The sequence below is a fragment of the Pelodiscus sinensis genome, chromosome 11, assembly GCF_049634645.1.
Source record: "Pelodiscus sinensis isolate JC-2024 chromosome 11, ASM4963464v1, whole genome shotgun sequence".
In the NCBI taxonomy this organism is placed as follows: Eukaryota; Metazoa; Chordata; order Testudines; family Trionychidae; genus Pelodiscus; species Pelodiscus sinensis.
Genome location: NC_134721.1, coordinates 44,363,821 through 44,388,318, shown reverse-complemented (window position 1 = coordinate 44,388,318; position 24,498 = coordinate 44,363,821). Strand labels below are relative to the sequence as shown.

The 24,498-nt window shown below is 59.1% G+C and overlaps 1 protein-coding gene across 2 annotated transcripts; it reads left to right on the top strand.

Annotated features, from left to right (window-relative positions):
- Window positions 1-2,712: 2,712 nt before the first annotated feature.
- On the top strand, window positions 2,713-14,827 carry GLYCTK (glycerate kinase). 2 transcript variants are annotated; one of them, XM_075939503.1, is made up of 6 exons: window positions 2,769-2,819; window positions 4,773-4,839; window positions 6,296-6,703; window positions 7,044-7,195; window positions 10,157-10,332; window positions 12,284-14,827. In XM_075939503.1, the coding sequence occupies exons 3-6, from the start codon at window positions 6,348-6,350 to the stop codon at window positions 13,169-13,171; spliced, it is 1,572 nt and encodes a 523-aa protein (XP_075795618.1). In that variant the 5' UTR covers window positions 2,769-2,819; window positions 4,773-4,839; window positions 6,296-6,347; the 3' UTR covers window positions 13,172-14,827. The 2 variants fall into 2 exon arrangements, with proteins under 2 accessions (XP_075795619.1, XP_075795618.1); XM_075939504.1 differs by lacking the exon at window positions 4,773-4,839 and having other exon boundaries at window positions 2,713-2,819.
- The last annotated feature ends 9,671 nt before the right edge of the window (window positions 14,828-24,498 follow it).

The window sequence follows — 24,498 nt, the reverse complement described above, 5'->3', positions numbered from 1 at the left end:
CCTGGGCACGTTTACACTGGCAGGTGCGATCTTGGCGCTACAGAGATGTAAACTCACCTTTGCAAAATGTGGTGGTAAGGCCCCCCCTTGTGGACAAAGGGAGAACGTCACATCGCGTTCTGTGCAGTGCAAAGACGGGCCCTGGCCCACAGGGGCTATGGATCAGGCCCCGGGTAGCCAAGGGATCTGGTCAAGGATTAAGGACCAGGGAAGCTTCACATTCTTCCCTCTGCTATCCCTCGCCCTTCCTTTGCACTTTTGCCCAGTCCACAGGCAGGGCCTTGCTCTGCTGGGGTCCATGGGGGCATCAGTCAGGGAGACGGAAGATCAGAGAGAGAAGAGCGAAGCTCTTGATAAGCTCTGCCAGAGGGGGCTCTGACAGGCCAGGGACAGAGACAGGGCCTCTTTCGGAGCAGGTGTCTGGGCCAGGTAGTGGGGATTCCCCAGTGGAGCTGGGAAGGGGTCAGGTGACTCAGAAAGGCCTGACAGAGGAGCAGGGTTCTGTGGTTGGTTCTCTGGGACTCCCGCTGTCTGGTGTTGTCCTGGGGGGTTGCTCTGTGAGCTGTTTGAAGATAATAAGCCATGCCTGAGGGCAGAGCATGAGCAGCCTGTCGGCGTGGTGTCGTGTGCTGCTGGGCCCGCCCCCCAAACCATCCAGGCTCAGACTGTACTGCTGCCTGCCTTGGTCCATGAGGCGAACTAGGCTCATGCTGTCTATGGAGCCAGAGCCTCTAGCCCAGGGGGTTTCAAACAACGGGGCATGACCCAGCACCGGGGGGTGGGATGTCGGGTGCTGGGTCTCCTTGCTGCAGGGGGGTCAGGTGAGCAGCGTGGGGACTGAGGCAGCGACCTGCCTGTCCAGACACCCCCAACTGTGCTGTGCCCCAAACACGGCTGGCAACAGAATCGGCTCCTATGGGGAGAGAGGTCTTTGTGCATTGCCCTGAGCATTAGCTCCACACTCCATTGGCAAGGAACCTGCTGCCGCCTGCTTCCCGAGGTTCACTGGTCTGTTATAAGTCGATTCTGAGGAGAGAACCAGTGTTTGCATGAGCCACCTTCCCGTCCGCACCCCCTGCAGCAGTAGCTCGGCTGGGAGCACGACACTGCTCCGTCGGGACGGTGTACTTTGCACTGGGCTCCCTGGAGACTCCATTTCCAGACAGCCTAGTTTCACGAGCTTCCCGGCCTGCCCTCGAGAAACCTGGCACCGTTAATCAGCTGTTCAGACCGACCCGACGTTCTCCAGTTTCCTTGTGACTACTTTAGTGCTTCTATTAAAATACTTGGCAACCCAGCTTGGTGTTGCTTCCAGTAGCCACTTACATCTGGCCTTACATCTGAGACCCACAACTTCAGTGGAGGGGGTATCTGGCCCCACAGCGGGCACTCTATTCACAGCTCTTTTCTTCAGCAGCTGCTGGGGATTGCTATCCCGACCCACAAGGGCTCTGAATTATTTCTGTGGTGTAAATCAAAGGTGCAGCTTTAGTTCTATTAAGCTACAGAGCCTGCCACGCTCAGATACTACAGAGTCTGGAGGGTGCGGGTATAGATCCTAGTACTGGTCCCAATAGAGATCCCATGACTGGTCCCAGTCAGCCCCCAGTGCAGATTGTATTAGCGGTCCCAGTAAGACCTCAATAATTATCCCAGTATAGACCTTAAGGGGAGCCGATTTGGGCCCCCTCCCCCCCCAGAAGGGACGGGGCAGGGAGCTAGCTTTCCACAGCCAGCCATTTGGGCCATGGGGCACACACAGCCAGGGGTTCCGGTGGCGATGTAAAGGGTCTGGGGGGTAAAGCCTTGGGCCCTTTTAAATTGTCGGGCCCAGGCATAGCCCCCCTTCCCCATTGGTGGCCCTGGTGAGATGGACGTTTGGTCTGAGGCACTGTGACCAGTCTTATGTTCAGTGCTGGGCCCAGTCTGTACTTCCACAAGTACTGGGGTCAAGTGGTATGAGGACATTTACTGGGTGCTTACTGGGACTAGTACTGGGTCTGCCCTGCCACCAGCGCTGGGTGCTTACTGGGATCAGCGCTGGGTGCTTAATGGGGCCAGCGTTGGGTATTTACTGGGGCCAGCGCTGGTGCTTACTGGGGCCAGTACTGGATGTTTACTAGCGCCAGCACCGGTGCTTACTGGGACCAGCACTGGTGCTTACTGGGGCCAGCGCTGGATATTTACTGGGGCCAGCACTGGTGCTTACTGGGACCAGCACCGGTGCTTACTGGGACCAGCACTGGTGCTTACTGGGGCCAGCACTGGTGCTTACTGGGGCCAGCACTGGTGCTTACTGGGGCCAGCACTGGTGCTTACTGGGACCAGCACTGGTGCTTACTGGGGCCAGCACTGGTGCTTACTGGGGCCAGCACTGGATATTTACTGGGACCAGCACTGGTGCTTACTGGGGCCAGCACTGGATATTTACTGGGGCCAGCACTGGTGCTTACTGGGGCCAGCGCTGGGTGCATAGTGGGACCAGCGCTGGGTGCATAGTGGGGCCAGCACTGGATGTTTACTGGGGCCAGCGCTAAGTGCTTACTGGGGCCAGTGCTGGGACCGGCACCGTGGGTGCTGAAACGCAGCCGCTGCCAGCCAGCACCTGAGGGGTTAACCATTGCCGCTGCCTGCCCAGCTAGCTCCGCCCCCTGACACCCGCAGCCAATGGCAGGCCTGGAGGGAGGGCACAGGAGCTCACTTCCGCGGGCTGGGAAGGGGGCGGAGCTGTGCCAGTCCCCGTCCGCGCGGACAGAGTGGGGGGGGGGCTCTGCCCTGCTGGCCGTGCAGGCGCCTGATTGGCCGAGCCCGGGAGGCTGGTAGGCAACAGCGCAGGGTCCTGGGTTAGCTCGCGCGGAGGGGGGCGGAGCTAGGGCTGTCTCACGTGGGGGCCTTGCGGACCGAGGCCCTGCAGTCAAGAGCAGGGGTGGGAGCCACGTGCTCAGCACCAGCCCGCCAGGCCCAGCTTCAAAGTAGCGCCTGGCACTGTGGTCCCTGTACAGCCCGGCCCTGGTCCCTAGGGAGCTGCGGTCTGCCCTGGGCGCAGGGCCTGGCACTGTGGTCCCTGTACAGCCCGGCCCTGGTCCCTAGAGAGCTGCGGTCTGTCCTGGGCGTAGGGCCTGGCACTCCGGTCCCTGTACAGCCCGGCCCTGGTCCCTAGGGAGCTGCGGTCTGTCCTGGGCGTAGGGCCTGGCACTGTGGTCCCCGTACAGCCCGGCCCTGGTCCCTAGGGAGCTGCGGTCTGTCCTGGGCGCAGGGCCTGGCACTCCGGTCCCTGTACAGCCCGGCCCTGGTCCCTAGAGAGCTGCGGTCTGTCCTGGGCGTAGGGCCTGGCACTCCGGTCCCTGTACAGCCCGGCCCTGGTCCCTAGAGAGCTGCGGTCTGCCCTGGGCGTAGGGCCTGGCACTCCGGTCCCTGTACAGCCCGGCCCTGGTCCCTAGAGAGCTGCGGTCTGCCCTGGGCGTAGGGCCTGGCACTCCGGTCCCCGTACAGCCCGGCCCTGGTCCCTAGAGAGCTGCGGTCTGCCCTGGGCGCAGGGCTTGGCACTGTGGTCCCCGTACAGCCCGGCCCTGGTCCCTAGAGAGCTGCGGTCTGCCCTGGGCGTAGGGCCTGGCACTCCGGTCCCCGTACAGCCCGGCCCTGGTCCCTAGAGAGCTGCGGTCTGTCCTGGGAGCAGGGCCTGGCACTCCGGTCCCTGTACAGCCCGGCCCTGGTCCCTAGGGAGCTGCGGTCTGTCCTGGGAGCAGAGCCTGGCACTCCGGTCCCTGTACAGCCCGGCCCTGGTCCCTAGAGAGCTGCGGTCTGCCCTGGGCGTAGGGCCTGGCACTCCGGTCCCCGTACAGCCTGGCCCTGGTCCCTAGGGAGCTGCGGTCTGCCCTGGGCGTAGGGCCTGGCACTGTGGTCCCCGTACAGCCCGGCCCTGGTCCCTAGAGAGCTGCGGTCTGCCCTGGGCGTAGGGCCTGGCACTCCGGTCCCTGTACAGCCCGGCCCTGGTCCCTAGAGAGCTGCGGTCTGTCCTGGGCGTAGGGCCTGGCACTCCGGTCCCTGTACAGCCCGGCCCTGGTCCCTAGAGAGCTGCGGTCTGCCCTGGGCGTAGGGCCTGGCACTCCGGTCCCCGTACAGCCCGGCCCTGGTCCCTAGAGAGCTGCGGTCTGTCCTGGGAGCAGGGCCTGGCACTCCGGTCCCTGTACAGCCCGGCCCTGGTCCCTAGGGAGCTGCGGTCTGTCCTGGGAGCAGAGCCTGGCACTCCGGTCCCTGTACAGCCCGGCCCTGGTCCCTAGAGAGCTGCGGTCTGCCCTGGGCGTAGGGCCTGGCACTCCGGTCCCCGTACAGCCCGGCCCTGGTCCCTAGAGAGCTGCGGTCTGCCCTGGGCGCAGGGCCTGGCACTGTGGTCCCCGTACAGCCCGGCCCTGGTCCCTAGAGAGCTGCGGTCTGCCCTGGGCGTAGGGCCTGGCACTCCGGTCCCCGTACAGCCCGGCCCTGGTCCCTAGAGAGCTGCGGTCTGTCGTGGGAGCAGCGCTGGGCACTTAGGTCCCATTACAGCCCAGCACTTTCCCTGTAGGGTGGCAGGGGTTGATCAGCATGCCCACCCCCTGTGGCTTTGGAGGTTCTTGTGGGGGCTCAGGACTGTCCGAGTGCCTGAGTGGCAGAAAGAGGCACTGCACTGATGCGAGCTCAGAGGTGCTGTGGCTGGGCCTGACTTAATAATTAAACCCTGGCTGCCTTGTGGGAGGGTTTGGAGAAAGAGACCTCTGGACTCTTTGGCTCTGCAGGAGGAGCACCCGGCCGGTGGCCTTGCACTTCGCGTGTGCAGTCAGTGGAGGAAGACATGGCTGGAAGGTATTTCTGCCCTCTCCTTCCCCGTGACAGGGCGCACAAGTCACTGTGTGCCCCCAGCAGGGCACCTCAGCCCTGTGATGGCGCCAGACAGCCCTGCAGGAATTCCCAGCAGGGAGAGGTTCCCTGCGTCCGGAGGCAGCCAAGCGCAAACCTTGTCCGGACTACTCTCCCAAGAGGCAGAGGCAAGAGGTTTGCCAGCTGGAACCTGGGACAGGGCTGGCTTGAGACAGAAGAGATGCAGTGTGCCCATCCTGTGGGGTTCACTGGTGGCTAAACTGTTTGGCCAGAGACATGGTTGGATTTCTGCTTTTGTGTGTCTGGGCCACCCGTGAATTCTCCCGCCAGCTGCACACGCTCTGCTCTGGAATTGTTTTTAGTGCGGGATGATAAAATGTCCTTTATCCCCTAGCCCGCCAGACTGTCTCACAAAATAGCCACCTTTCGGGCGACTGTTCCCTGGCTGACCTCCTCCTGTTGCGTTCCTTGTGTAGTAGCTCGTTGCTGTTCCTGAGCGCTTGCATACACCCCAGTTCCTTGTGTGGCAAGCTCCGGAGTGACTCTCCAGCACACCAGCGGGCTGTGCAGCATCTCGCTTCCCCAGCACCAGGAACGTCTAGGACGTTCACTGCATGGGAGCGGTGTCCTCTCAGCTGGCGGGCAGAAGGATGGTTCTGGACTGAGCCCGCTGTTCTACCGTGGGCTGCAAGAGATGCCGGGGGGAATGCTTCTCTCGGATCATTTGCTGATCTTTTGGATGCACAATGAGGGGCTTCCCCCTACCTAAGAGCTAGGGCGGGCCTATGGTTTATCTGACTCTTTCCCCTAAGGGCAGAGAACAGCCCACAAATCTTGGGACGCATTATGAAATGAGCCAGCCAAAGTAACAGGGAGCCTGTCGTAGAGTTGAGAGACGTTAACCGGCGAGGGCTGGACCAGCTCCCTACCTGCTGTGGAAAGGAGGCTGCTCCAGCCCCGCGGGACCCGTAGCGGACAGGGGCGCTCCAGCCCAGCCGAAGCAGCCCCTGTCTGCAGCCGAAGATTTTACAACCCTTATCTGCAGGGGACCTGAAGTGAACCGGCAGATGTTCAGCCCTCGCAGGGGGGCTGATGGGGTTGCAGGGAACATCAGGGGCAGGGGAGGGAAGCTGTGAGTCAGCCCTGTGTTTGTGTACCCCCAAATTGGCAGAAGTCTGAAAATACAGGAAATCTAACCGTCGAGGGGCTGTCTTGCCCCCGCGGGAAGAGCATGCACAGCTGCTCTGGGCAGCACTGTGGATTGACCTGCCTTGGGAAGCTCGCTCTTCAGACTTCGGTGGCTAGCTCCTACTCTGGCCAAACCCTCGTTGGTCCCATGGGAGTTGGTCTGAGTAAGGCCGAGTCCCATGCTGGGTTCACAACTGGCTAGTGCCCCACTTCTTGCTCACTGAGCCGTAACTGTTCCTTCCCCTTGTTCCAGGTTGGCGACGGCTGACTGAGGGACGGACGCCACGAGACAGCCTGGGCCAGGCATGACCTCCGCTCTCAAAGCTCTGCCCAACATCCGCAGAGCCGGCTGGGGCCACGCATCTCCACGCCACATGTCCCTCTGGGAGCATGGGCTGCACCTCTTCCGCAGCGCCGTGGGTGTCGTCCTGCCGGCCCCCATGATGAGGAGGGCGCTGGCTCTCGAAACCAACGGAGGCACCAGGCTGGTCGTGGGAGACCGGGCTTTCCCCGTGAGGAGGAACCTGCACCTGGTGGGCTTCGGGAAAGCTGTGCTAGGAATGGCAGCTGCGGCAGAGGAGATCCTCGGGCACCACCTTATTCGGGGGGTTGTCAGCGTCCCCCATGGCATCCAGGCGTGTCTGCAGCAGGCAGGAATGGAGTAAGTCTGCTACCGCCTCGATAGTCTGGTGTGATGGGGCCAGGGAAGCACACGCTGCTGCAGGTGTAGCTGCCTGCTGTATATTTTCCCCTTGTGGTCTGCCGAATCCCTCTTGGATTCTCTCCATCTGTCCCAGCTTTAACCCTTGACCTTGCACCATGTGTACGAGACTCCTCGTTCAGCCTGGCCTGCGAAGGAACTGGGATAAACCCATCACTGAGCAGACAGGGCCCTGTCTGGCCCCCTACCTCCCTCTTGCTCTCTGGTGGGAGCGGGGCTGCCTGGCAGGCTGTGCTCCGTGTGCGCTGCAGTGGCCTGATTGCTTTTCCAACCCCTGCAGGGCGATGCTGCTGAAGCCACACAGCCGGATCCAGGTCATAGAGGGGGCTAAGCACAACCTGCCGGACCGAGAGGCGCTGAGGGCAGCCAGCATGATCCGGGAGCTCGCGGAAGGCCTGACGGCTGACGACCTCCTCCTGGTGCTGATCTCAGGTAATGTCCGTCATCCCGGAGTTCTCGTTGTGGGATGCTGTTGCTGCAGTCCGGTGTTGCCCTCCACGTCTCCTGCCTCATCTTTCCTCCCCCCCGTCTCTTTTCTTGCCAGCCTGGCTTCTTCTGTCCCCGGTGTGTGCAGGAACCGGGTCCCGCGCTGGGCGTGGCAAGCTAGGGCAGCTTGCTTCTTGCACAGGAAGGCGAGGAGAGGCGCGAAGTGAGTCAGAAGTAGCTGGGCCAGCCATCTGTGTGGCTGTTTCTTCCCTCCCCCCTCCGGCCTTGCCCGGTGCCCCGCTGTCCTGCCAGCAATAGCAATCTGCAGTTTCAAGTTGCATGGCGCTGTTCCGCCAGGTGGTGGTGCCAGGCACTCAGAAAACACTGCTCAGAGCGTAAAAGCCCATCCCAGCCACGGCAGGCTGCCCGAACCGGAGGGAGGGCTGGATCCTGGGCCCGAGTCTGCTCTAGGTTCATTGGTTGCGTGCCAGGAAACGAGTGTAGCCAGTGCCTTGTGTTTCCCTGTCTGTCTGTGTAGAGACAGACGCTCCTGGTTCATCTGGGAGGTGCCCTGTGCTTAAATATGGGCACACAGGCTAGGGCAGCAGAGCTCGGAGCAGCACCATGGCAGCTACAAGAGGTTCAGGTGTTTGGGCATCCAGGTGCGGGTTGTAATGGGCAACTAACTTGGGTATCCGGGCAGGAAAAGCGATGCCCCAAGTGAGACTGAGCCACCCATCCTGCAAGGGGCTAAACAGCCCAGGCATGATGCTCCGCACTCTGGATCCCCCCCACGCCCGAAATAGAAAGGAGTCGCTCAGCACCAAGTAAGGGATACTCCACACCTTGTAGGGTGAGGCCCTAAGCCGGGGTGGGCAATAGTATTTATGGTGGGCCATGCCAAGCTTTTGGTAAGTGGTCAAGAGTTTTCTATGGAAATGGGTTCTCGGCTGGAGATTGGGTGCAGAAGGGAGCTCCTGGTAGGGGATTCGGGTGCACGAGAGGGTGTGGGGTCTGAGAGGAAGTTGGGGTGAAGGAAGGGGTTGTGACCTGGGGCAGGGAATTGGGGTGCAGGGTCAGGGAGGGTGTATGGGTCCAGGAGAGGATTCTGGCTTTGCAGAGTCTGGGAGGGAGTTGGGACTGGGGCGGGGGAGTGTGTGCAGAGGGTTTGGGTGGTGACCTGGGACAGGGAGTTAGGGGGTAGGGTGCAGGAGGTAGGTTACTTAGGCAGCTCCCGGCCAGCAGCCTCCTCAGGCAGGCTCCCTGCCTGCCACAGCCCCACGCCGCTCAAAGCAGCTGGCTGCTCCATGTGCCTGTTCATGCTGTGTGTATGGGGAGGCTTCAGCCGCGGCCCCGCCCCCAGCACAATTTCTCAGCTCCCATTGGCTGCAGGCGGGAGCAGCGCACACGGCCTCCTTCCCCGGCGCATGGTGCAGAGAGGCACATGGAGCAGCCAGGCGCTTTGAGCGGCCTGAGGCTGCTCCCTGTCTGAGGGTCCCGGTGGGGTGGGCCGCGGACCGGATTCAAAGGCTTGGGCGGGCTGGACCTGGCCTGCAGGGGCGGATCTTGCCCAGCCCTGCGACAAGCACGTGCATTTGAAACCCACCAGCTCCAGCAGCGATTGTCCTCTTAGTGCCTTCTTTCACCATTCCCAGCTGTGGGCTCGTGCAGCGAGAGGCTGTGCTCCGAGCTCATGAGCCGTGCAGTGCCCTGCAGAGTTTGTGTCAGTATCCGGTGTGCCCTGTGCCACAGCGCGGTGTTAGTCACCCTCGGAGCCATGCCCCAGGGATTGCCTGGTTCACGACTGCGCTGCTCAGCCGAGCACGGTCTCGCTCTGCTGCCGAGCTCCGCCCAGCTGGCTGCAGTCTGGACCGCCGCGGTGCTGCGAGAATTCACCAGGATTCTCCACACTCGGGTGTAATTGAACTCGAATCCTGTCTTTCGGGGATTCGCTTGTCCTCTGGCTACCAGTGTCTTCAAGATACTCCTAGGCCCCTCCGTCTGCCATCTCAGGCTTTGCTGCCGGCAGCGGCTCCCCACGTGGGCATACCTCCACGCAGCCCCCGCTGGCTGCTCCCGCTGCCTCTCAGCCGCGTCCCTCCCGGTGGATTGACACTCGGGCCGTTTCATTTGCTTTTGCTTGTTCATCATATTTTATTGATGGTGCTTTTTTCTCCCCTCCGAGAGGGCGTTGCCCTTTTCTGGTAGCGTTCCAGAGACGTTTCTACGCTCCCCTCACGTTCCTCTCGTTCATCTGTCGCTTCCCCCCTTTTCTGCCCCACCTCACTTTTTTCACTGCATTGTAAGGGCCCAATCGGGTGTGCTCTGCAGCCCCGGTCGACCAGATCACAAATGCACCCATCCCCATAGACTCCAGCCTCTCTTTTTGTTTCCTCCCTGAGTCTCTCTGCTCCGCGCTCTCAAGAAGCTTTTTGCTGTAGTGCCGTTCTATATTTAGGTGTGAGCTTTGCTTATATTTTTTTAAACACCGCTCCTTAGGAATGAGGTCAGTGAAGCGCTGGAGCCAGAAGCGTCTCTTTCCCTGCAGCTAAACGCTGAGCGAGCCGTGGAGTCCGCAGGCCCCTCTTTCACAAACAAGGTTTCCCTGGTGTCAGATGTGAGGCACCTGCGCAGGGAAGGGAAGTAAGAAGAAAAGCACCTGGGCCTCGCGCCCCACAGAGTCATTTATTCCGGGCAAAGTGGGTGTAAAACGCAGCCACTGTTGTGAATGGAGACTTGGGCGTGGGGCTCGCTGCTCTGTGGAGGGGACCGCAGGCGTCCGTCTCCAGGGCCGTTTGTCTGGTGCCTTTCACCAGCCCAGATTCCCTATAGCAGAAGGGTGAGGGATACGAGAGCCGACTCCAGCAGTTAGGTGCCCTCACTTAGCCCCATGCTTTGAGTGCTGGAGGTTCTTCCCTTTGCGCTACCCACGTGCATTTACTCACTGCATTATCTCCTGCCTTCCAGGAGGTGGATCAGCCCTGCTGCCTGCTCCTACCCCTCCCATCCTCTTGGAAGAGAAAGAGACAATCACCAAGCTGCTGGCTTCCAGAGGGGCTGCCATACAGGAGCTCAACACCATCCGGAAGGCCCTTTCCTTGTTGAAGGGCGGGGGACTGGCCCGAGCTGCGTATCCTGCACAGGTGAGTGAGGAAAGATGGCTCCCTTGCCCAGCGCTTCTGCTCGAAGGCAGGTTTAAAGAGACACCGGGAGTTTAAAAATCATGGCCAAACCCGACCTCGGTACAGCCAACCTGATGCTTCAATCACTGGTTCTCAACTAGGGATATACAGGGGTCTTCCATCACCTCCTCTAGATAGTTGTCTAGTTGTACAACAGGCTACGTTAAACTAACGTTGTTTGTACTGCTACATCGGATACCCTCAAAAGCGAGTACAGTGTCTCTATTCCAGTTGATTTACTGTGGTATTCTAGTTTAGAAAAGGGGTAGTAAGCCATGTTTCAGTGAGCGCACGGTGGCGCTTTCGTACAATGTCTGAGTTGGCGAGCCAGGTGTTCATAAGCGAGGTGGAACTCGGCGGGGTACACAACACACGTCCGACTCCTGAAGGGGGGACAGCGTCTGGAAAAGTTGAGCCGCTTGTTCGGACGATGTCTGCCCCTAACGGCGTTGGTGGGAATCAGCATCTATGGGAATCACACTGCTTGACTAGGCAGATAGGGATCAACTGCAGGATTCAGAAATGTGGCCCGTATTTAATGAACAACTGAAGAATCATTGCTTAGCTTTCCTGTAGCACCTGAGCGGGTTAACATAATTGTGTGGTGTTGTTTTCTTTTTTCACCGTGCCGCCTGGTCCATCTCTGCGCAGGTTGACTCTCTCTTGTCCAGGACTCCCTGGTCCGGCAGCATGCCTGGCTCGGCACGGGTGGGGTTCCCCCCTGGGTGCGCCACCCTTGGAGCACTCAAGGGAGAAAACTGGCTCAGCAGGCTCAGAAATATTCCTGGACCAGGGAGCCAGGCTGGCTGCTGGGTGCAGAGCCTCAGGGCAGGGGCAGGAGCCTGTCAGGTAGAGCTAGGGGCCGAGAGCAGAGCCCAGCGATGGCAGGGGCCAGGAGTAAAGGCCAGCAGCAGAGAGGCTGGCATTGACCTCCTTTGGTCCAGCAAACTCCCTGGTTCAGGACCGGTTGGATGCCTGGGAGGTCCAACCTGTGTTTCTTTTTGCTTCGGGAATGAAAACTGGCAGGTCGCTCTCCTTTTTAGTCTGGTCAGTTTCGCTCTCTGGCTCTAGTGCTGCAATGGTGGTTGGGTCGAAGACGGGACAGGGCGGCTTTCTTTGTGCAGGAACAAAAACCCCTTGGCTACGTCTAGACTGGCATGATTTTCCGGAAATGCTTTTAACGGAAAAATTTTCCGTTAAAAGCATTTTCGGAAAAGCGCGTCTAGATTGGCCACGGACGCTTTTCTTCAAAAGCACTTTTTGCGGAAAAGCGTCCGTGGCCAATCTAGACGCGTTTTTGCACAAAAAAGCCCCGATCGCCATTTTCGTGATCGGGGCTTTTTTGCGGAAAACAAATCTCAGCTGGCCCTTTTGCGCAAAAGGGACTTTGGCCTGAACGGGAGCAGCATAGGATTTCCGCAAGAAGCACTGATTTCAGACAGTAGGAAGTCAGTGCTTTTGTGGAAATTCAAGCGGCCAGTGTAGACAGCTGGTAAGTTTTTTCGGAAAAGCGGCTGATTTTCCGGAAAAACTGGCCAGTCTAGACACAGCCCATGTGAGTGTGGAGCAGAGCAAGAGCTGACACGTTCCTGGTGAGCTGAGCTTTCATTCCTTTTTCCACACCCTAGATTTTTGGTCCCTTGTTAAACTGGCCAGTGAATGTGTGCACGGGTCCAAATGAGAGCACTGGCCGTGCTACTGCCTGCAGCCCCCTGTGCATAGGCTGAATGCGGAGCCCCCACCACACGGTGCACACACAGAATGGGCCACATTTGCATCTTTTGCACCGGTGCATCTGGGTGGGGATCCGCTGGACTCCACAAGGAGGAGTGAGCGTGGCACTCGGTTGATCATTCTTGCACCTCAGCGGGTCTCAGGCGCCGCGGTTACCTGCCACCTGTTCTGCTTGCAGGTGCTAAGCCTCATCCTCTCTGATGTCGTTGGCGACCCAGTGGACATCATTGCGAGCGGCCCCACTGTCTACGGCTCCCCCCGCGCCCAGGACTGCCTTCAGATACTGACCAAATACAACCTGCTGAGCGCCGTGCCCGCATCGGTGCAAATGGTGCTGTCCCGCTCCGTCTCTGGCCCCCCTGCGCCTGCAGACCGTTCCCATGTCTACAACGTTGTCATTGGCTCCAACAGTCTAGCCTTGGAGGAGGCCAGACGCCAAGCAGAGGGTTTGGGCTACTGGACCCTGATTCTGAGCGCAGCCGTGTGTGGGGATGTCAGCAGAGTGGCAGAGCTCTATAGCCAGCTGATCCAGTTTGTGTGCTTGGGCGCAGCCGGGCCGGGTGGAGGTGCGCTCCGAGGCCAAGTGAGAGGGGCACTTCTGAAGCTGGCCACAGAGCTGGAGATCCCCGGTTTGAAGGAGGCTTTGCAAGGATTGGGGCCTGAGAGATCGGTGTGCCTGCTGGCCGGGGGAGAGACCACTGTCCAGCTTCAAGGAAGTGGGAAGGGCGGGAGGAACCAGCAGTTGGCCTTACAAGTGGCGTTGGAGCTACACCGAGCGAAGGCCACTGAGGCTGGCAGCTTCCTTGGCAGATGCGAAGTCCTGTTCCTCAGCGGTGGCACTGATGGGCAAGATGGGCCAACAGAGGCAGCCGGTGCCTTCTCTAGCCCGGAGCTGGTGGAGAAGGCTTCCCGGGAAGGCCTTGATGTGGAGAAGTTCCTGAGCAACAATGACTCCTACACGTTCTTCAGTAAGTTCCAAAGCGGACACCACCTTCTGCTGACTGGCCTCACGGGCACCAATGTCATGGACCTCCAGGTGGTTTTAATTCGGGCTAGAGACTGCTAGAGAGAGAGCACTGGCACCAGCTCTTCAGATGCACTGGAGCAAAATGAGAACACCAGTGCTCTGAACAAATCCAGGTTGCTTCCATTAGGGACAGCTGGCGAGAGCACTGATCACATGGCTACCAAAGCTACATTAGCAAGGCACAAGGGTGGGAACCATGACCCTATTTCCGTCTGTTGATTAGGATCAGAGGAAGGTAAGATGCCACCAGCATTATGGATGCTGGGGGAGGGGGGGCGGGGGCGCTAACACCTTCCTGCCGAAGAGCCACTAACGTGCTGCCTTTTGGCAGTGGTTGCAAGGGCTTCAGGAAGGCAGGGCTGAGGACTGACTGGCAAGAGCAGCATGTATCTGGCGGGGTGACATTTCTGCTCCCCTGTTACCTGTATTTGGTGTGGAGCCAGAGTGACTTGGGGACAGTGGAAGGATGTCACAGAAACAGGAGGTGGACTAAGGCTGGGATGTCCAAGGGCGTCTGAGGGAGGGAGTTCGAATGAGATTGGAGATCGGAGCCCCAGCCTGAGTCTCTGGGTTGCCGTTGTGATGAGGTAGGCTAGATTGGTCCATCGGGCCCTACACCCAGGGCCCTCCCAGGCCTGTGCAGAGGAGCACAGGGGTCAGTTTAACCTTTTCATCGTGGGTGCCTGGAGAAAACACACCCAGCTGTGGCATTTACTCGGTGTGGGGGAAGCATGGTGTGAAGCACGGTCCAGAGGCACTGGTGCAAAACCAATCTGCACGTGAGACCGTCTCCCTCACGCTGTGACCTTCTCTGTCCCGTGTGGTGACACTGAGAGCATCAGAACGGCCACAGGGGGTCAGACCAACGGTCCATCCAGCACAGTGTCCTGTCTGCCCATGGTGGCCAGTGCCAGGTGCCCTAGAAGGAGTAAACAAAACGTGATTATCGAGTGATCCCTTCCCTGTTGCCCATTCCCCCCACACGGTTGATGTTCCATGGGGTGGCAGTGTCTGTGTGTGTCTGTGTGTGTCTGTGTGTGCGCGCGCACACTACAAGCATTCTGAGTGTCAGGAAGCAATACAGCTTCCAGCCTGAGCCATTGACCTTTTCGCTGTGTAAAGTTAGTACTCGCTGTAGCTCTGATGGTCTCCTCCAACTCTGTAGGAAAAAAAGGCCCCAAAATCTGTAAATTGGGCTCTCCTGACTCATGTTGCTGCACTGATCAAAGGGCAAAGCAGCTGGGGCCGCTGCTTTGTCAAACAGCGCATGCCTCCAGCAGTGGGGAGAACCAGCTACTTCAGCTTTGTCGTAAGTTAATGTCAGCTCCTGTCCTGCCACACTCGGCTCGCTTTCCAGCAAGACACTTGGGGCCAGGTTTTTTGTGGAGCACAGCAACCAGCTGCTTAGGAAAATCTGTCCACTTATTTCAGGGCCTAAATGGGAGCTGAGCTGCTTGCTGTTCGAGCCCTGATTTAAAATCCCACGTTTGAGTCACGCTGTTTTCAGACTGCTATAGCTGTGCCGGGTGGCTGATCTAACTTTGCAGCATAGATATGCCACCTTATTAATACCGTGAACAGTGACATCATTGGACAGTCGTACTTAGCACGCTTAAAATGTCCAGTCTCTCTCTTTGATCAGGATAACAAAACTATCCAAGAATAGTTCAGCCCAATAAAATGTTTTGGAGGGGACGTACAAACCTCATGCTGTTTGGTTTTAAGTCACTCTCTAGACACTAGAGATTAGGGTTGAATTTATATATCTACTGTGTGGTTTCTTGCACCTTCCTTTGAGACAGCCGCTATTGGAAACAAGATCCTGGACTGGATGGGGCTTGAGTCGGTTCCAGTCTGGCGCAGAGAATCCTAGAACACTAGAACTGGAAGGGACCTCGAGAGGTCATCGAGTCCAGTCCCCTGCCCTCACAGCAGGACCCAGCACTGTCTAGCCCATCCCTGACGGGTGTCTGTCCAACCTGCTCTTCAGTATCTCCAGGGATGGTGATTCCACAACCCCCCTGGGCAATTTATTCCAGTGTGTAACCACCCTGACAGGCAGGAAGTTTTTCCTAATGTCCAACTGTGACGGGGCACTCGCGCCCCGCACCGAGAGTGCGCCGGGAGGCGCCGGGCGGTGGGACGGGGCATTCGCGCCCCGCACCGAGAGTGCGCCGGGAGGCGCCGGGCGGTGGGACGGGGCATTCGCGCCCCGCACCGAGAGTGCGCCGAGAGGCGCCGGGCGGTGGGACGGGGCACTCCCGCCCCGCGCGGAGGACGCGCCGGGAGGCGCCGGGCGGGTACATCGGGGGGCGGGGAACACGGCCCAGCCCGCCGTGGCGGGCCCCCGGGGCACACCGGCAGCCGGCACGGGGAGCGTCGGGGGGCAGCGTGCGCCGCCCGGCAGGGCCCAAGAAGAAGGGGCCGGGCAGGCGCCGAATGATGACGTCATCAGCGAGGGGCGGCCAGGAGGCGTCGCAGGGGAAGTGACGCAAGGGGGGAATGGAGCCGGCGGGGGATTTAAACCAAGGGCTGGCACGGTGGAGGGGGGCACGGTGGATGGAGCAGAGCGGGGAGAAACGGAGGGAGAGGTGAGACAGGAAGGGTCAAGGGAAGCGGGCCGGGAGGCCTGGTGGAGCAGGAAGCGGCCCAGGGCGGGGTCGTGGTGCCCGTGAGCGGGTGTGTTTTGGGGCGTTCCCCCATCCGCAAGGGAGGGACCCCGGGTCCCTGCCTTTAGGGCCCTGGGCCGGGGTTCGGAGAGGGGGCGGGCCCGAACCCCCCTACTCCGCCATCAGGCCGACCGGCTCGGGTGTAACGCGAGTGTGCGTGATAAAAGGGCCACCGGCCTTAAGGGTGACTTCTCCGGCTGAACTCTCTGTACCCCAATTAACTCAGAGTGGACCCTGGGGGTGAACCGGTTTACACCAACCTAAACCTCCCTTGCTGCAATTTAAGCCCATTGCGTCTTGTCCTGTCAGAGAGGTTAAGGAGAATAATTCCCCCCCCCCCCTCCCTTCTAGGTACTTGAAAGTTGCTGTCATGTCCCCTTTCAGTTTTCTCTTTTCTAAACTAAACAAACCCAATTCCTTCAGCCTTCTCTCATAGTGCATCATTTCTAGACCTTTATCATTTTTGTTGCTCTTTTCTCAATCCTCTGGCTTTTGTCCAATTTGTCCACATCTCTCCTGAAACATGGTGCCCAAAACAGGACACAATCCTCCAGCTGAGGCCTAATCCGCGCAGAGTAGAGCGGAAGAATGACTCCTTGCGTCTTGCTCACAACACGCCTGTTGATGCCTCCCAGAATTTTTTTGCAACAGTGTCACATTTGGGTTAGGTCCTATGTTGTGATGGGAGCCAGCCAGGCTAGTACTAACACTCCCATATGTAAACCTAGGCAAGTCACTAACATTCAGAGGCTCAGTTTTTCTGTAGCATGGAGGTGGCCTTCTTTACCTACATCCCTGGGGGTTTGTGAGGCTAAGTTTGCCAGTGGCTGCAAAGTGCTTTGAAACCCACTGCTGGAAGGTGTGGGACACCTACAACATATGAAAACCTGGGGGCATGACAGTGTCAAGGTGCACACAGCGACGGGAAGTTTGTTCTAGCGCATCTGTGCATGGTTTTTTGGAAGGTTCCTCAGCGGAGTGGAGTGTGCCATTTGAATTTCCCTGTGTGTGCATGGCTTCTACCACAGTGGGGCCCTGATCTTGGGGTCCCTGTGCGTGACTGCAGTGAATAGCAGGATTGAATGTAAAAGGCAAAACGACTGCATTCAGAGAGCTTGTTCACGGATTGGGACTATTGTTTGGGCAGCCATGTTAGTTCCCTAGCACCCAATCCTGTTCTTTGCTAAACTGGTGTAAATCCAGAGTCACTCGAGTGTTGTGGGGGGTTAATCGCAATGAATGAAACCTTTGCCCTTTGCCTTTTTTTTTTTGTTCCTGGTGCTCTGCTGCACCCGCTCGGCTGCTCTTTTCCATTATCGTTTATAGACCGTGGTGGGGTGGCAGGCTGTAGATCTACCTGTGCAGTCAGCGTACTCCATCTGAACATATCTGGGGTGTATGAGCCGCTGGCCCCAGTTGCCAGCACACCAGGTGCTTCCTACCTGGAGGTAGCTGGCACATTCTGCAGGTGACCAGGGCTGCTCCAGCTGGTGGCGTTTGGAATGCTTAGGGTCTACGTGTGATCTACGCGGATGCAGCTAGTCCATCCATCAGCTGCACTCTAGAGATCTCTAACACATGGCATCATGCGGGCGGTTAGTGATTGAGGGTTTTGTGCACACACCAACAATAGTAGGGGTGGGCCAACCCCATATAAATGGGGAGAACAGGAAGGAGTAAGGTCAGAGCCTCTGCTGGGGTGGATGACACCGCTCCTGCCATCAGTGGAATGATTCTTGTTTACACCAGCTGAGAGCTGACCCCCAGCGGCCCTCCCTTGCACTCACCGCCCTGGAAACAGAGTGCCTCTTTAACTGCCAAGCATGGCTTGAGCCCTGGGAGATGCAGACCTGAGCACATTTGCAGGCGCGTTCTGCAAACTTTGGTGGCTCCTCCGGGGAAGCCCCGGAGCTGTAATCACACACAGCACTCACCTCGTCCCTTCCGCTAATGATGAAAACGAGCTCATCTGGGGGAGGGGAGGCTGTAAAAGGTCTGATGAAAGCGTGCAGCTCTTTGAAGCACATTTCCCATCGATATTCGCTTGGCTTCCTTTCCCCTACAAGTTGTTGCGCTCATCCCTTCCGCTTTAATGAGAGCAAAGCGGGACGGGGGGGCATTGGCTAAGGACAGCGAGGTTACATTAACGGTTTTACTCTTCCAGCTGTGTGGTCTAAGCTTCATCGCTGAGCTCACCTCCGGGGAGGCGCTTGCCCAGCCTGAGTTTAGGAAAGGAAACCTCCTCCCCCGGCAGCCCTGTCATGCCACCTGCTGCTGTCGGTGCAGTGGGCACACCTGGGTTCCAGGCCCTGCTGCCATGCAGTTGGAAAGATCTGATCTCTCCTCCCTTACACATCTGGCGCAGGACGGCAGCTATCTGTGCTCTCACTTGCATTGAAAAGGCTGGGAGCAGAAGATGGGAAAAGCTCTTTGTGGCTTGAAAGCCCTTTACCCAGAGTAGAAGACTCCAAACCGTAGCTTGCTCTCCAGGCCAGACCCTGCTCTTACTCACACCAGTGGGCGTCAGATTCTCATTTTTAATAAGTCTGGGCCCACGTGCATTTTAAGGCCAGAACAGTATAGAGGGGGCTTATTGGAGATGAGAATCTGGCTTACTCTAGAGTCACTCTGCATTTACACTTCCTAACTTCAGCTTGTGTAGCTATCTGATCATCCCAGCTCTCAGAGGAGATAAACATTCCCCTGTGCTAAGAAGCAGCCGGGGAAAGGAGTCAGGTTCCTTGGTTTTAATCCTGGTTCTACCAGTTACGTAGTCAGAGGTAAGTCATGTAACCTTTTGCTGGCAGGAGTAGAAGTGCCCTACCTCCCCGGTTGTGTTGGAGGATTAATTAGTGAATGTTGGCATCACACCTTCAGCCACAAAGTGATATGTAACTGCTAAGCATGGTTATTATCTTCACGACGCCCAAAGGAGGGTGGAGGTATCGCCGAGGGATCATGGGCTGACCTTGAGAGCCTGGAATTCATCTCCATGAGCGCGGAGAGGAGGGAGGAATGTGAGTTAATAGCTGAGTCTTGCCTACGTAGTCCTGGAATGATAACGCCACCTCTATCTAGTCACACAACTGAAAAGGAAGTAATAATCTTTGTTTGTTATGGTAACACATAGGGGGTTACCTACAAAGAGCTTACACTGTAAGGTAAGTGACAGTGTAAGGGAGAAGGATACAAGGAATTCGTGCGCGCGCGCACACACACACACACACGCATCCATCTATATATTTTAGAAATGTGCATCTGTTAGTTCAAGAACCCTTCCTGAACGGTAAGAGCTAGGACTGCTGCGTCTGGTGGGCAGCTTCCTCTCCTCCTAACTGAACGCAAGGTGAGGGCTTGCGTGTGCCTGGAGAGTGGGAAGTCCCAGGTGGAAAGAGGGGGCAGAGGAGAGGTGTGAGACAGAGTGGCCGCTAGGGGTGTTGCGCGCAGGGGAGAGCTGTGCAGCAGAGTGACCGCTGGGGCAGCCGCACCACCAAGAGAGTGGTCAGCTGGGGCTGGGATTTGCCATCTTGCCTGCCACCAGGCTGGGTAAGTAGCCCCCCTGCCCCAAACCCTTCCCCAGCCCTTGGCTGTAGAGCGGAGGGGGGAAATAGCCTATTTCCCCCCCAGCCCTGAGCCCCTCCCCAACCCTCATTCTCATACCCCCCACTCCGCCAGCCCCCTGCCCTGAAGGGCCCAGGCAGCGCCGGGTAAATCTTGCATTGGTGTGTGTACAGTCTCTGCGCTGAACAGGTAACGAATAGCAGCCACCGGCGATAGACCCATCAGCACTCTTCGTGTGCTTGCTCCGGCCGGGGGCCAAGAGGCTCTTGAGGAGCGCGGGTGGTGGAGGGAGACAGTGACACTATGGATCAGTCCAGCGAGGTGCCTCCAGGGGAACCCGGATGCAGCACAGGGATGCGGCGTCGGCTCTGGGCAGCCGGGACCCTTCCCTAGCCCTACAGCCGGGCCAGTCCGGGGGAGAAGGGAAGCCAAGGGGCACACGTGGGACGACTGCGGGGAAGGCTGCCGTGGCTACGTGGCCCGGAAGGGCAGAGGATCGGCAGACCGCAGCCGTCCGGGCGCTTTCCGAGGGCCTGGCTCACTTCCGCCAGTGGCCAAACAGGGATAATGTTCAGGGTAAGTAACCACATTATTAACGGGGGTTGCTCGTGGCAGTAAATTAAACCTCTTGGCTCCTGGCCTTGGCCTGGCTCATGCTTCTTAGGAGACATTAAATCCCTGCTCCCCAGTGCTCCTATTATCACTTCGTTAAGGAGCCGATAATGATACATGTTGACGGTTTTATTCTGCATGGAGGCTGATTAATGGCTAATATTTCACAAGGTGCTAATGGGGCCTTGCTTTATGAGGAGAGCGGAAGGGGGCCGCCTGTAAGCTCTCCCACAAGCTGGGTAATCTTACCCATTTCCGCCCCCTGACCGCTTTTCACAGAGGCCTCGTGCGTGACGTTGGAAAGCGCTGCTAGCGGTGACCCTGCCCTGGCATTGTACTCTGGACCCCTTTCCCCTTGGCCTGCAGCCCGAGCCCCCCAACGAGCTGGGCGGCTGGTCTGTAGGGTGCCTGCCTGTAGGGTGTAGCTGCCTGCATGCGAGCAGTAAAGTGCAGTAGCTCGGGCGTTATCCCTCCCACTTCTGTCCACCCACAAAGGCCTCTCTCCTGAAGCGTGTGGAGCCCGGGCTAATTGGCCTGCCCTGGGTGGGGAGAGGGGGGAGATTAGAGCCCAGGTTCTGCTTTCAGCTGCCACTCCGCAGGCGAGATGAGCCCTCCAGAGCCTCCGCAATCCCCCCAGTGCGCACGGCAGGTGAGTTCTCCCACCAACCACTCTTGTCGGTTGCAGCACAAAGGCCCCTGGGGCTGCCCCCCAGAATCCTAGCAGCGTGCCACAGTGGGTAGAGCTTGGCAGGGCGGCTGCTCTGACCCAGGCATCTCCCACCCAAGCTAGTGCCCTGTAGGGACCATCCCTGGCCCAGAAAGCTTCCAAGCTAAACCTCAGGGCAACATGATGTGCCCGAACTGACAGAGTGCGGCGGTGGCAGAGCTGGGAGCACATGGCAGGGGCCCAGCCCATGATGCCTTCGTCTGAGCAGCTCAGAGCCACTCCAGCTGTGTCCCACACCACTCCTGTGGGCGCCCGTGCCTCCCAGGTTGGCCTGACCTGCTCCTGTTGAAATCACTGGCAGTGGTGCCGTTGCCTTTGCAGGGCCGGGGGTCATGCGCTCGCTCCAGGAAGGTAATTCTACCCCAGCCTAGTGGATTTATTCTCACAAGGCCCCTGTAACCCACAGCCACTAACTCTGGAAATACCAGGGATGATGTGGCTCTCTGGCTTTTCTCTCCGGGTACGTCCACGCTGACTGACGGCCAGGTGTCCGGGGTCTGTGCCCAGGGCTGTTGCTGCCGGGAGAGGGAATAGCGCCGGCTGTGTGTTGCTAGCCAAGAGCGATAAAAGGAAAACCTCCCCCATGCCGGTTAGAGTAACTCATTTATTGATCGTGCTAATTCAGGAATGAGCGTAGGGCCCCCCGTTGTCCTAGGCAACATACAAACAGGTACAGCCCTGGCCCCGGATTGCAGACAGACAAGAGGGGAACTGGGCGACACAGAACGGGTGCCGGGAGGGTAAAATCCTCTTGTCTTTTTTGAGTTGCCGGTGATGCAACGTTGCACCCCTCAAGCTCTGCTGTGGGATTCATGTCACCGGAGGGTTGTCACGTTGCACGGGGTGGGGCAGAATGGCCCCGGATCACATCCAGCCGTGGTGAGCTGGGCGAAAGTTCCCTTCCCTCTCGGCCTTCTGTTCTGTCTCCCTTCACCTGACGGCTCTCTGCAAGAAACCCAGCCCCCTCATCTTACCCCCATGCACGCCATCTGGAACGGAGACCCAGCCCAAAGCCGACGTGCCATGCAAGCACCACTGAAGCTCTGAAAGTCGGACTTAACCGGTGCATTGCCCTCGCGCTGGGCCCAGCCACGGGCGAATTTCACTCTGGCAGGGCTGGTGGATCCACAGTGCCAGCTCTGGGCTGCTGAGGATGCCAGATGACAGGACTGGTTTGAAAGTTCCCCTCCCCTAAAGGCCTGGGTTCTATCCCCCAGTCCTGCCCCAGCCTGCACGAGGTGCTGCTCTCGGCAGCGAGGGTGGGACAGGACTCCAAGACACAGCCTGCAAGCAGCAGCCAGACATACTGCTTCCGACAAACTTTCTGTAGCGAAAGCCACAGCCTTCCAGGCCCCCCTCCCGTGGACTCTTTTTACGCCTGCCTGGGTGCAGCGGGGGCCCAGCTGGCCTTGTTACTCGCCAGTCGCAGACGCGGCAGGCACCCGGCGCTGACCGTGTCTACGAAACACCCCGGTGAGCACCGCACGCGGGTGTGCAAGGGGCTGCCAGGATTCCACACCTACTCTAGCTGGCTGGTCACCTGTTCCTGCCAGCTCCCTCCACCCACGGAGAGCGCCCAACGTGGCGCTGAGGCCGGGCGAACATTCTTCTCTGCTCAGCAGCTGGGCTCATGCCAGGCTCACCCTTGTTCACACCGCACAGGATTCAAGGGGGCTCGGAGTACGCGCCCGCCCCCGGAGCTGCGAAGCCCATCTCCTGCTGCCCCGGGGGTCTCAGACCTGCTGGCCTCCATGGCTTAGGAGGTAGGCGAAATGAGCACCAGGGAAAGATGCTGTGTTGAGACACAGGCCTCCAGTCCACAGGCATTGGCCAGGCCTGCCTCCCCCATGCTGTCCTGCCCTGAGAAGGGAGGGCTGTCTTCCTGCCCCCTACCCACGAGGACCCCTTTAGTGGGGTAGCCACAGGTGCGTTCCTCGGTCCAGGGGCTGGCTCTCTGCACATGCCCGAGTCCGGGACTGCGGGCTGGGAGAAGCCAGTGGCCCTCAGAGGCAGGGCTGAGGGTTGAACGGCGATGTGTGTGCCGCAATCGGGGCTGTGACTGCAGCCCCCTCCCAACCCCAGTGTCTGCTGCAGCCGCACGGCCGGAGACAGCCCCCGGGTACATCCGAGTGCGGCTGGCCCATCCTGACATCCCTGCCATGGGGCCTCACCCCGCACGTTCCCACAGCGGGTGGTGCGCTAGCTAGCCCAGCTGTGCACAGCCGGCAGTGGCGCTCCCATTGCAGGGTGGACAGACCCTATGCTACCCGGCACGGGGGCAGCAGCTCTGAGCTCTCCTACGGGGCGGCTCCAAGCTCCCGACAGCTGAGGGCCGAGGCCCAGTGCACCGGATGCTCCTGTGGCTAGCGGTGGCCCTGTGGAGGCGAGGTCCCCAGCGTGGGTGATGTTCTCTGGCGGCCAGCCCCACCGTATTGCACGGCTTCAATCCCTATATGAAATGAGCAGTATAATCACATAGGAATAAAAAGCCATAGAAGACAATGGGACCCAGGCTGCGTCTCCTCTGCGGCGGGGGACTATGGTGTGTCCTCAGGTGAGTCCTTCCTCCCGCTCTCCTCTCTTCCTTGGGGCTGCTGCTGCTCTGCTTCTCGCCAGGGGAGCCACCCCTCCAACACGGCGCGCGGTGGGGTCTGGACGGGTCTGTGCTGGCGCAGGAGGCTGGGGAAAGAGAAAACCATTTCAGGGAAGGAACGAAGAGAAAAGAGAGAAACGCTCCAGCCGATGGGCCGGCGGGGACTGGTTCTGCCGGCTGGCCCTGAGGCCGAGCGCGTGTCCATCTGCCCCGAGCTGGGAGCTCTGCTCCGGACTGTTAGTGAGGAGGGCTGTGCCCTCATAGCCCCGGCTTCTGGCTCCTGCCTGGGACTTTGGACCAACCAGAGACCAGTCGCCAGTGATTCCATGGACTCCGGAGCCCACGGGGCTGGTCTCAGTCTGGGGCATGGGGGCTGGTGGTGGGGGAGGGCTGGCCGGCCATCGCCGGAGGCTGATCGGCATGTGGGCTGGAAATGCCAGCAGAGATGCCTGCTTGGTCGTTTTGAGCACCGGCTGTGGGGGGTCAATCACAGATGCTGCAGCCCCCATCCCAGCCCTCACTGAACCCAAGTGCCTAGATTCAGGCCGCGAGAAGTGAGCTGAGAGGCCTGGGCCCTACAGGTTTGGTTCCAGGCAAAGGTGGGCGCCAGGTCTCATTCCATCCCTGCCCGTTCACCCAGAACAATCCTGCTCCCTTCCTCTCCCAGCCCTGTGCTCCTCGCCTCCTCTGCTGCTCGCGCCACCACTTGTCTACGCTCACTGTGAATACACTGGCCCAGCCCTGCCAGGGCCTGGCCTCTCCAACTCCATGAGGGTTTCACCAAGGGGTGGCAGACACACACGTGCGTAGCTGGGCGCACACCTGCCTATCTGCATTCAAAGCCGGTCGTAGGCGTGCATGCCGTTGTCACCAGCAATTGTGTGCATGCAGCCAGTCCTGCGTTGCGTGTGGCTGCATGGAGCAGAACAGGGCATAGGCAGCCTCTTCAACCCCACCCATAGCGTATCACAGAACCATAGAGCTGGAAGAGACCGCAGGGGGTCATCAAGTCCAGTCTCTCCTCATAACTCATGCTCCAGCCCCCTAATCATTTTGGTTGCCCACTGCTGGACCCTCTCCAATGCGTCCACATCCTTTCTATGGGGGGGCCCAGAACTGGATACAATACTCCAGATGTGGCCCCACCAGAGCCGAATAAAGGGGAATAATCACTTCTCTGGATCTGCTGGCAATGCTCCTCCTA